At 43.3% G+C, this 10,507-nt stretch overlaps 2 protein-coding genes, besides 2 other annotated features; both read left to right on the top strand.

Moving 5' to 3' along the window:
• Nucleotides 1–1,418: 1,418 nt before the first annotated feature.
• GSTUM_00012017001 (uncharacterized protein) lies at nucleotides 1,419–2,339 on the top strand (the record flags this gene model as incomplete). XM_002842287.2 has 1 exon in its annotated part: nucleotides 1,419–2,339. One exon carries the CDS (start codon nucleotides 1,419–1,421, stop codon nucleotides 1,674–1,676), a length of 258 nt encoding a protein of 85 aa, XP_002842333.1. The 3' UTR covers nucleotides 1,677–2,339.
• A 33-nt stretch (nucleotides 2,340–2,372) lies between these two features.
• GSTUM_00012016001 (uncharacterized protein) lies at nucleotides 2,373–3,969 on the top strand (the record flags this gene model as incomplete). Its single annotated transcript, XM_002842286.1, has 5 exons — nucleotides 2,373–2,698; nucleotides 2,765–3,303; nucleotides 3,371–3,636; nucleotides 3,687–3,741; nucleotides 3,800–3,969. 5 exons carry the CDS (start codon nucleotides 2,373–2,375, stop codon nucleotides 3,967–3,969), a joined length of 1,356 nt encoding a protein of 451 aa, XP_002842332.1.
• A 4,084-nt stretch (nucleotides 3,970–8,053) lies between these two features.
• Nucleotides 8,054–8,071: a sequence feature (Short protein (GSTUM_00012014001, CAZ86522.1) was converted to a misc_feature.).
• A 222-nt stretch (nucleotides 8,072–8,293) lies between these two features.
• Nucleotides 8,294–8,314: a sequence feature (Short protein (GSTUM_00012014001, CAZ86522.1) was converted to a misc_feature.).
• Between the last annotated feature and the right edge of the window lie 2,193 nt (nucleotides 8,315–10,507).

Below are 10,507 nucleotides of genomic sequence, written 5' to 3'. Positions count from 1 at the left end.
TAGCATCGCTCTGGTATTGCACAGCAACTACTACTGGTAGTATCCCCTAATTTACTCGTGGCCCTGCCTGGCTAATCCGGTTTTGGGGAACGAATTGTGCTAAAGATTTGGTGGCCTGGGGGAGGCATATCCAAAGCAGTTATCAGAAAGACTCTTGTTCTGTTATTGGTAGGGATAGCACTCGGGGTCTGAGGAAGGTTAAAAGAAGTTTGCCTCGGGTCAAATGTGATTCCTTCCAGAAAGATGCAATGTAGCTGTTGTTTGGGTGTCGGCCAAGGTCCGGACAGGCTTACCAGTACCGTGGAGATGGAGGTAGTGCTCTGCGGTTTTTTTTTTTTTAAATTCTGGATGATGTGTTTAGGGTTTTATATTGCTCTTAGTTAGGTTTCTAAAGGGTTCTAGAGGGTTTTGTTGCAACAAGGGATCGAGAGATGTAAACTACTTCCACGGCCGAGTTGAGGTTGGACACCCAAGGTTGCAGTTCCCATAGAAAGTGCCCAACATCGACTCGGCGACGAGAGTATGATATTATAAAAGGCACCTTCTTTCCTATAGCTATAATAGCTAGCAGCAACAACGAGGACAGGGACTTCCGATTAACAAAAACCAGTGCAACTAATCTGTGAACGGAAGAGAGAGTTAGACGAAGAACGGTGCTGCTTTGATCACAGGGACACGAGTTAATTGGTTTCCTTCCTGTTTTTCCTTTCTGTTTGTATACGAAGTTTTACTGATCATACAGGTTTGGTTCTTGCCATAGACCTGGATATTGCACGTTCGATACCCTACAATCTCATGAAATCCACTATCTCCAGCATTATACAGTTTAGTTTATGAGGTTAAACACAGCCTGACACCATTTAACGAGGTTTGGCAGATCCCACGATACCGCATTTAGTAGCCGCTATTCCTTCCCAGGTTTAGCGTTTTGTCAGAGCGGAGATAGTGGATTTCACGAGATTTTACGGTACTGGTATTGTTCTGGCGAGTACGGAGGTACAATGCCTAAGTTTTGTATGTTACACTAGTAGTGAGTGTTGTGTGAACCACTTGTGTAACATACAAAACTTAGTAGCTGTATCTCCGTAGTGGCGTTAGTCTTCCTAGAGGTCGCTGCCTCTCAAAATTGGATTACAGGTACCCAGATAGGGTAGCTTGTGGGATGACTGGTGTGCCATGCTCAAGCGCTCAGGCAAACACGTTGGTGGTGGTATCCTAGTCACATGGAGCAGATCAGGCCCTGGTCACTACCCGAGAGGGCATTCCGAGCGTTTTCTGAAAAAAAGAGAGAGAAAAAGATATGATAAAGCAGGATACTGAATGGGGAAAGAAGTGAGAAAATCGCTCGGGGGAGATCGGGTTGTGTGCCAAACCTCCACCCCGCGATGCGGCTACGGGAGATTTTTTAGCTCAATTGGATGCCTTATGGGTCAAGCTGTTGGAAATACGTTATCTCATCCAATGACGAGTCATATTTATGTGATTTCCTTGGTATGGAAATGGGGTGTCATGTGAGAGAATATGGCTATATAAGACCAAACGTATTTACCCCTGTTACCATGTATCTTGTGTATCTTGTTAACGCAAGCGTGGAAATTCATCTTTACAGTACATCTATACTATCCCTGTATCACTCGGTGTTATCCTGTTTCCAGCCAAAACTGGGCGTTGGTTAAGGTTAGGCTAGGCGGTGCTTGGAGTCTGAAATCGGCCCTTCAATGCTTTCCGACTATCATAGTAACCCAGGAGTGGATTTTAGGTGTCTACAACTACCGTATGCAGTCGAGGGCTCTTCTGAAAAGGTTGGGATGGTGGTCAAACAGACTCAGTAGCATTCTATTGGACGCCTGCACTACGTCCGGTCTTGGCAGGAAACCGGATAACACCAAATAATACGGTACTGCGTTCAACTATCAGTGCCGGCTTAGAAACCTAAGGGGTAGCCTAAGAGACTACAATATTTTCAAGGGTTTACAGGATTGTGCAATTGTAGTGGATTGTGAAGGATGCCGTGTTCGTATGGTGCGTGTCATTCAAAACGTGCACCTGTAACATAATCTCTAAAAATTCTAGGGCCTCTACAACTACCAATCAAATTTAGAAGTAAAAACCTAGGCAATAATCATGAGAATTGTTCCTAGGGTTTTTTCCCTTCTAACGTAGCTTGGCAGTTTTGGAGCCAATAGTATTGAAAGGTTATGTTACAGGGGCAAATTTTGAACACGCACCATATTATGGCGGGTATCGGGAGGGAGGAGAAGTTACCAGTTTAATTCACCCACTCTATTCTTGTTTCCTTAAGATTAAATCCAATTGACAATTTACATCGTCCCTATACCGGCGCCGAACGAAGCAGAGAAGAGGGTAGAAATATGACCGCAGAAATCGCCAAAATACCACCACCGGTAGCCCCAATTGAGCTCGAGAATCGCTCACTAGCTGCAGGGTCAAATTTCGCACCTATAGGCACCCCCTCACGTTCAATCTCCGCCGGCGATGAAGAGAGTTCGCAATTGAAGGACAGACCGCCAGAGGGCGTGACGATCTTCGAGAGGCCCAACGTATCAACCATGAAGGGTGAGCTGCTGAGCATGAATTTCGCCGTCTTCATTTCTGGAATGAACGATGGTAGCACTGGTGCGTTGATACCGTACTTGCGCCCGGCATATGATATTGGGCTCTTGTTTGTTGCGGTTGTGTAATTCTCCCCTCCCCGCTCCTCCCTACTTCAAACATAGTAACTGAAAGATTGCGCGAATGGCAGCTACCTAATAAACTTTTCTGGCTGGCTTTTCGCCGCATTCACAAACGTGCACTTAACGGCCCGCCTGGGCATGGGCGGCGTCCTAACCCTCGGCGCGGCACTCCAACTTTCAGCATACTGTTTAATGTTCTGGAAACCCCCGTACCCACTCTTTGTATGCTCGTTCTTCTTCTCCGGTTTGGGTATAGCATACCAAAACGCGCAGGCAAACGTACTCGTAGCGAACTTGAATAACTCCCACAGATGGTTGAGTATCCTGCATGCCACATTCGGCGTTGGAGCCCTGCTCGGCCCGTTAATTGCTACGACTATCGCGGCGAGGACAGCGTATTGGCATTACTTCTATCTGGTCACGTTGGGGTTGGCTGTTATCAATTTGGGATTGTTGGCATGGATGTTTCGGGACGGGCTGTTTAAGGGAACTCCAGCTGCTAAGGAGAGTGCTAACCGGGACTTTAAGAAGGCGCTTTCCGAGAGGACAGTTATTGTGCTTAGTTTGTTTTTCTTGTTGTATGTTGGGATGGAGATTTCTGCTGGAGGTATTGCCACTTCCCACCATCCCTCCTGGTTATGATTTACCACGGGTGGGAATTTATCTGTGTTTAGGTTGGGTCGTGGAGTTCCTCATCCGAGCGCGGAATGGTAAGCCTTCTAAGGTTGGATACGTCGCATCAGGTTTCTGGGGCGGTCTTACCTTGGGAAGGGTTGTCCTCGCGGACGTTACGCATAGGCTTGGTGAGCGTAGGATGGTCTTTGTCTATATCCTCCTTGCCCTCATCGCGCAGTTGATATTCTGGTTCGTGCCCAATATCATTGCGAATGCGTTTATGATTTCACTCTTGGGATTCTTCATTGGTCCTTTCTTTCCTACTGTATCGCACCCACCCTTCGTACTTTCCTTCCATTTGGCTAATAAAGATAGGGTATCTCCGTGGCGACCAAGGTCCTTCCTAGAGAATTACATGTCGCATCAATTGGTTAGCCTTTATGACCCTCCTCTAATGTTTTGCCTGTGTTGATTATTGAATTCTCTAGGTTTCGCCGCAACAATGGGACAAGCCGGATCTGCAGCTTTTCCGTTCTTGACCGGGGCCATTGCTGCGAAGTCCGGCGTTAGGGTTCTTCAACCTATGCTTGTGGCGTTACTCGCTGGCATGTCGATATTTTGGGCACTTATTCCGCGTGCTTCCAGACACATATCCTAAGAGATTCGAGGGGTAAGTCAGGCATGATATCGACTCAGGCCGGCAGGACCTTTCGTGGAGAGGCTTGTTCGTTTACCTAAAAATAGAAAATAAAAAACTGGGAATAATTGGGAATCACGCTAGGACTGCTCCACTGTATTAACTCGTGAAAACTGGGAAACTTCTTGCGCTCTTCAAATCTTCATTGTGATGCAAAAGAACTTTAGAAAGCCCACCACTGAACAGAAATGGGAAAAAAAAAGCTCACTTTACCTGCCGCTCCAGCAACCTCGAGCTCCTATCAACTTGCGATCAATCCCAAATCCGTGTTTCTGAGTTGCTCAACACTTGGGAAAGTACTGCCTAATTTTATTTGTTAGAAGTTTTACCTTCAGAAAGCTAGCTCAGAGAATGTACGGGAAAGCAAACTTACGGGATGTTTTTGCGGGAGTAGAGTTTAGGATCGAGTCGGTGACTAGAACTTACTCTTCAACTCGAGCACACTAGGATGACTAATGACCCAAGCGCCAATAAGTGGATGAAGGCCAGAGTGGCCCAGAGCTTTTGATATTGTGTCTAGTACTAACCCTCGGCTGCATTAAAGAGTCGGGGGAGGGGGAGTGTTGAAGCCTGTATGATTTTAATGCGGCCGTTGCGATAGGCGGAGACAGGTAGTGATAGAGGTACAGGAATTGCGTAGTCGTGACATTGGTGAAGAAGGATGCTGAATGGGACACAGAGCGGAGCACTGAGGTGTAATGATGCTCCAAGAAATCGAGGAAAGCTTAACGTCCAGAGGGTGGAGATCTGCCTCTATATATGCAAAGTTGTGGGCTTGCCAAGCTGCTATACACCCACGCTTGTGGCTGTGCCCGCTGACACACATTAACATATAGGACTGCCCACTGATACACACTTGCACAATATACAGTAACCCTTATATCCCAACATACTGACAAGCTTGCTCCTCTATATTCTCCATACAACTCTATCCTAATGGGATTACAATACCATCAGATAGGCCATGGGAATATGATACCTTTAGTAGCATGCAAGTAGCTGTACGTTGGGATCTTAGTAGGGTGAGAGGGGTTCACAGCAAGTATGTGTCCAAGGCCCTGTTTGGCGGGAATAGAAGGCCGGTAGACCGTTCCATTCACACATACAAAATAACCATTTCAAAAAGGAAGGACGACCATTTTTGTATGGGGAACGGTCGCAAACTAAACGGAACGGTCGTTGCCCAACAGGCTCTAAGTTAATCTGTGAGATTGATGGTGGGGGGTAGTCAGAGTCTAACAGAATGCCAGGAGGGGTAGTATTCAAAGTTGAAAAACTTGAAAAAAAAACTTATGTAAGCTTGGCACATCCAGAAACAGTTAGGTTATTATAAGTTTAGGGCCTGTTCAGCACGCTGAAAATATTATACAATTTTCACTTTTATAGTGTATTTTATACAGCATCTTTATTTTAATTTAGCCTAGTGTTGTAACGATCCCTCCTTGGATAGTTAGTTCTTGGCGACAGGGAACAATACTTCTCTTCTTATATTTCTTTCCTTAGTCTTACGATAGCACTAGGCCTCTGCCTACGTTACTGATAGTATAAGACCTCTGTCTTCTATCGGGAACGCCTATTGTAAGCTTTCTCTAACTCTTCTTCGTGAAGAACTTTCCTTGGCGTAACGATAATATTGCAATAAAGATAAAGATCATAATGGTGTTTTATATTGGTTAAAGTAATAAGTAGGAAAAGTACTTAGAACAAAGCGTGAAGAACCTATCCTCCTCGGCTGCATCGGCCTCCTTATATAGTGTTCTTCCCATCCATAATCATGTGACCCAAAGTGGTCACATGTGCAAAACCAAATCATAACAAACTAATCATGTGACCAAAGTAGTCACACGCTCAAAACCCATGACCTCATAGCAAGATCATGTGAGAAAACTCATAAACCAATCTTAACGCAATAAATAAGTCATATGACTCAAATGAGTCATATGCACAAAACCCATAATCTCATAACGAGGTCATGTGCAAAACAGAAATCATACATGCAAGGTATACCAGCAAGGCAGACTTGCAAGGTGCATGTCCCATGACTCATAATCGAGTCATGTGTGAAACATAACATAATAAGTCATATGACTCAAATGAGTCATACGCGTGAAACAATAACATACTTATGGCTCATAATCATAAGTCATGTGAAAACTATTTTCCATGCCAAGTCATGTTTGTGACATTAGCTCCTCTCCCCCTAAGCCTGAGTCCCATCAGGCTTTATCCCCAAGTTTCAATAGTTCCTATCCTGCCGAACACATGGACTTCCAGAATCTACTGAGCTTGTCGTCTGCTTCCCGCCATCTTATCCTCACTGTTTCCAAGGTAAGGTTTGCCATCTCAATTGTGCACTGCTGGGTATCGTTCAGCTGCCTCAGCTCTATGATCATTTTATCGTTTGCTGAAATTGTGGCCTCGGCTTGGCTCAGTTGTTCTCTGAGTTGTCGTATTTATCTGTGCAGGCTTCTGGTATCCAGTTCCATCTCCGTAGATGAATTTTAGGCTCTCCCCTCTATGGGCCTCATCCTTGAGGTCCTAGCCCTCTGCCATATCATGGCATCCTTTCCATCTACCTCTTTCTTTGTTCCATTGTTCTGCGGGTAGTATCCCACAGTGATTTTCTTTATCCTGTGCATCTTGCATGTGTTGTTGAAGCACTGTTTTCAGTACTTTAGGGCATGGTCTGGGTGCAGACCATACTTTTTGTATTCTCTCAGGAACTATCCTGAGCCTTCCTTGTCCCCATATTGTATGGGACATCTATTATCATAGCATACTGTCCATAACATGGCGTTATGCTGTGCTTGTTTTTTCCTTTCCTTAAGTTCTTAATTGGTCGGCCCCATGAATGAGTATTCAGGGCTGGTGGGTGTGGTTTGGCATGGGCTATTGCTCCAGCCCTCGTGTTGTTGCAATGGCGCGGGAGCCTTTCCCTCACCTTTGTCTTGGTTGAACGTGATCGTCACCTGGGCCGGGCTTGCCTGGATATCGCTGGTGGAAGGTTGTGATGACATCTTGTGCCTGTTCGAAGTTGTGTGCAGAGTACCAAGTTTTATCATGTTCTGGTAAATAACCGGTCCACTTGGCTCGGTATTGGAGATTTCCGTAGGTGAAGCGAGAATCAACTATCTCGTCGAGTTCGTATTCTAGTTCTCTATTGAGTTCAATCAGAGGTGGAGGAATAATCGTTTGTGAGGGAAACTTATTGTCGTTGTGTAATTTGAGGAGTGAGTTGTGGAATGTGTTGTGTATTCACATTGAGGGTGGAAGGTCGGGTTTATAAGCTTGGTTGCCCACTCTCTCCAGTATTTTGAACGGCCCAATTTTCTTGTAGTGCAATTTCTTTGATGGTCGTATTGTATGGATATTGCGTGGTATTAGCCATACCATATTTCCCGGTTGTATGTTTGGATCTAGTCTTCGGTGATTATCATATTATTCTTTTTGCAGTTATTGTTATGCTTGACTTATTTCGTATTGTAATGCTTCGTGTAGTTTTCCCATGTCTGTTTTGTCCTGTATTATACTGTTAATCGTATAATATGTCGCCTAACTTTGCGGATGTTGTCCATAATTTGCGAAGAAGGGTGTTGTGCCAATTATTTCTTGTTTTCCATTGTTGTATGCGAATTCGGCCATTGATAGCAGTTTGTAAAAATCATCTTGTTGGTAATTGCCGTAGGCCCGTAAATATTGTTCAAGTATTGCATTTACCCGTTCCATTTGTCCGTCCGTTTGTGGGTGAAATGCTGTACTCAGCCTATTTTGTATCCCCATTTCTCTGGTTACTTTTTTCCACAGTCCTGGTGTGAACCATGTTCCTCTGTCAGTAAGGATATTCTTTTGAAGGCCGTGGAGTCAGAAGACTTCTTGGAAGAATGTTTGTATAAAATCCCTTGAGTCGATATCTTTTCTGACCGGAATGAAATGACTCATTTTGGTCAGACAATCTACTAGGACCAGGATGCTATCACATTTCTCTGATAATGATAGGTCCGTGATAAAATCCATAGTAATTGTTTCCCATGGTCGTACGGGAACTTCATTTGATTTCAGTAATCTGTATGGTGCGTGTTTAGCCATTTACGTCCTTTGGCATATGTTGCAATTCTTGACATATCTTTTAATATCTTCACGCAGTCCTGGCCAATAGAATGACCTCGTGATAAATTCTGTAGTTTTCGCTGTCCCTCCATATCCTGCCATTTGGATATCATGGTGTTGTCATATGATGTTTGTTCTTATCTTTTCTTCTTCCAGAATTCATTGTTTTCCGTCATACCATATGTTTCCATCCTCCCATTGGTATAAACCCAGAGCAATTCCTCTCATCTTCTTTTTTCCTTCCTTCAATGCCTCTCTTATTGCCAGAATTGTTTTGTCTCCTTCATTTGCCTTCTCGATTTCCTTTTCTTCCATTGATGTGAATTGGATAACCTCTATTACCTCGAAGCATGTTTTTGGTAATAATGTTCGTGTTTTTTATTTGATCCTTTTATCTTCTTTTGTTTGTAGTTTGTCACTTGCAATCCTTGTGAGAGCATCTAGCTTTCTGCTCTCTTTGCCTGGTCAGTATTCAATTTTGAAGTTTTATTTGCTGAGATGTTCCATCCACCTTATCTGGCGGTCTTTTAATTCCTTCATTATCATGAATGGGACCAGGTTCTTGTAATCAGTTAGAACTCAGACTAGATGGTCGTTGTTCAGAATATATCTCCTCCATTCCTTTAATGCTTGAACTATTGCTAATAGTTCTTTGTTTACAATGTCATAGTTGTATTCTGCGGGGGTTATTGTCTTTGATTGATAAGACACTGGCCTCCATTTTCCGTCTTCGTATTGTTGCGATAGTATGCCTAAACACACATATTTTAAGGCATCCGTTTCGATCATTGTCCTTCGGTTTGGGTCGAAGTGTACCAGTATTGGTGCTGATATTAGATGTATTCGAATAGCATCATATGCCCTTTCTTCTGTTTTCCCCCATTCCCATTTCTTCTCTTTCTTGATTAGGTTATAGAGTGGTTTTGCAAGCCTGCTAAACTCTTCTATGAACTTCCAATAAAAGTTGCAGAATCCCATAAAGTATTGAACGTCTGTTTTGTGGTTTGGTTTGGCCCAATTCCATATTACTGCTGTTTTGACTGGGTTGACTTTGACCCCGTTCCGATTGATGATAAATCCAAGGTATTCAGTTTCTTCTTTATGGAATTCTGATTTCATTGATTTGATCTTCATTCCTGATTCTTGTATTGTGGCCATAATGTTGCTGACATCCTTCAGATGCCATGGCAGATTTTCCAAGTAGATGAGTACATCATCTTAGTATACGATGCAACATATATCGAGGTACTTATTGAGTACTGTAACGATCCCTCCATGGATAGTTAGTTCTTGGCAATGGGGAATGATACTTCTCTTCTTCTGTTTCTTTTCTTAGTCTTACAATAGCACTAGGCCTCTGCCTACGTTACTGATAGTACAAGACCTCTGTCTTTAATCGGGAAAGCCTATTGTAAGCTTTCTCTAACTCTTCTGCATGAAGAGCTCTCCTTAGCATAACGATAACGTTGCAATAAAGATAAAGATCGTAAAGGTGTTTTATATTGATTAAAGTAATAAGTAGGAAATATACTTAGAACAAAGCGTGAAGAACCTATCCTCCTCAGCTACATCGGCCTCCTTATATAGTGTTCTTCCCACCTGTAGTCATGTGACCTAAAGTGGTCACATGTGTGAAATCAAATCATAACAAACTAGTTATGTGACCAAAGTGGTCACATGCTCAAAACCCATGACCTCATAGCCAGGTTATGTGTAAAAACTCATAAACCAATCATAATATAATAAACAAGTCAGATGACTTGACTGAGTCATATGCGTGAAATCCATGACCTTATAAGGAGGTCATGTGCGAAACATAAATCATATGCGCAAGGCCTATCAGCAAGGCACACTCGCAAGGAATACTCGCCAAGTGCACTCGCAAGGCATACTCGCCAGGCGCACTCGCAAGGCATACTCGTCAGGCACACGTCCTATGACTCCTATTTGAGCCATGTATGAAAGCATCACAAATCCTATACATAACAAATCATATGACTCAAATGAGTCATATGTGTGAAACAATAACATACCTGTGACTCATAACCATGTATCACATGAAAACCTTTTCCTTGCCAAGCCACCTTCATGACAAGTACCTTGTTAATCCATCTTTGGAATGAAGCCAGTGCATTGGTTAGCCCAAAAGATATAACCAAGTATTCAAACATCTCGTATCTCGAGGCGAATGTAGTTTTCCATTCATCTCCTGCTTCAATGCATATATTATAGTATGTATCCTTGATGTCAAGTTTGGTGAAGTATTTTGCTAACTGTAGTCTATCCAGTACCTTTCCAATTAAGGGTAGTGGATATCAAACTTTCTTGGTAACCGAATTGAGGGCTCTATAAGTCTACACAGAGTCTCATTTTTCCATCTTTTCTTTTTGAC

The sequence above is a fragment of the Tuber melanosporum genome, assembly GCF_000151645.1.
Source record: "Tuber melanosporum whole genome shotgun sequence assembly, scaffold_94, strain Mel28".
Classification (NCBI taxonomy): domain Eukaryota; kingdom Fungi; phylum Ascomycota; class Pezizomycetes; order Pezizales; family Tuberaceae; genus Tuber; species Tuber melanosporum.
This window is presented reverse-complemented; position numbering and strand designations above follow the sequence as displayed.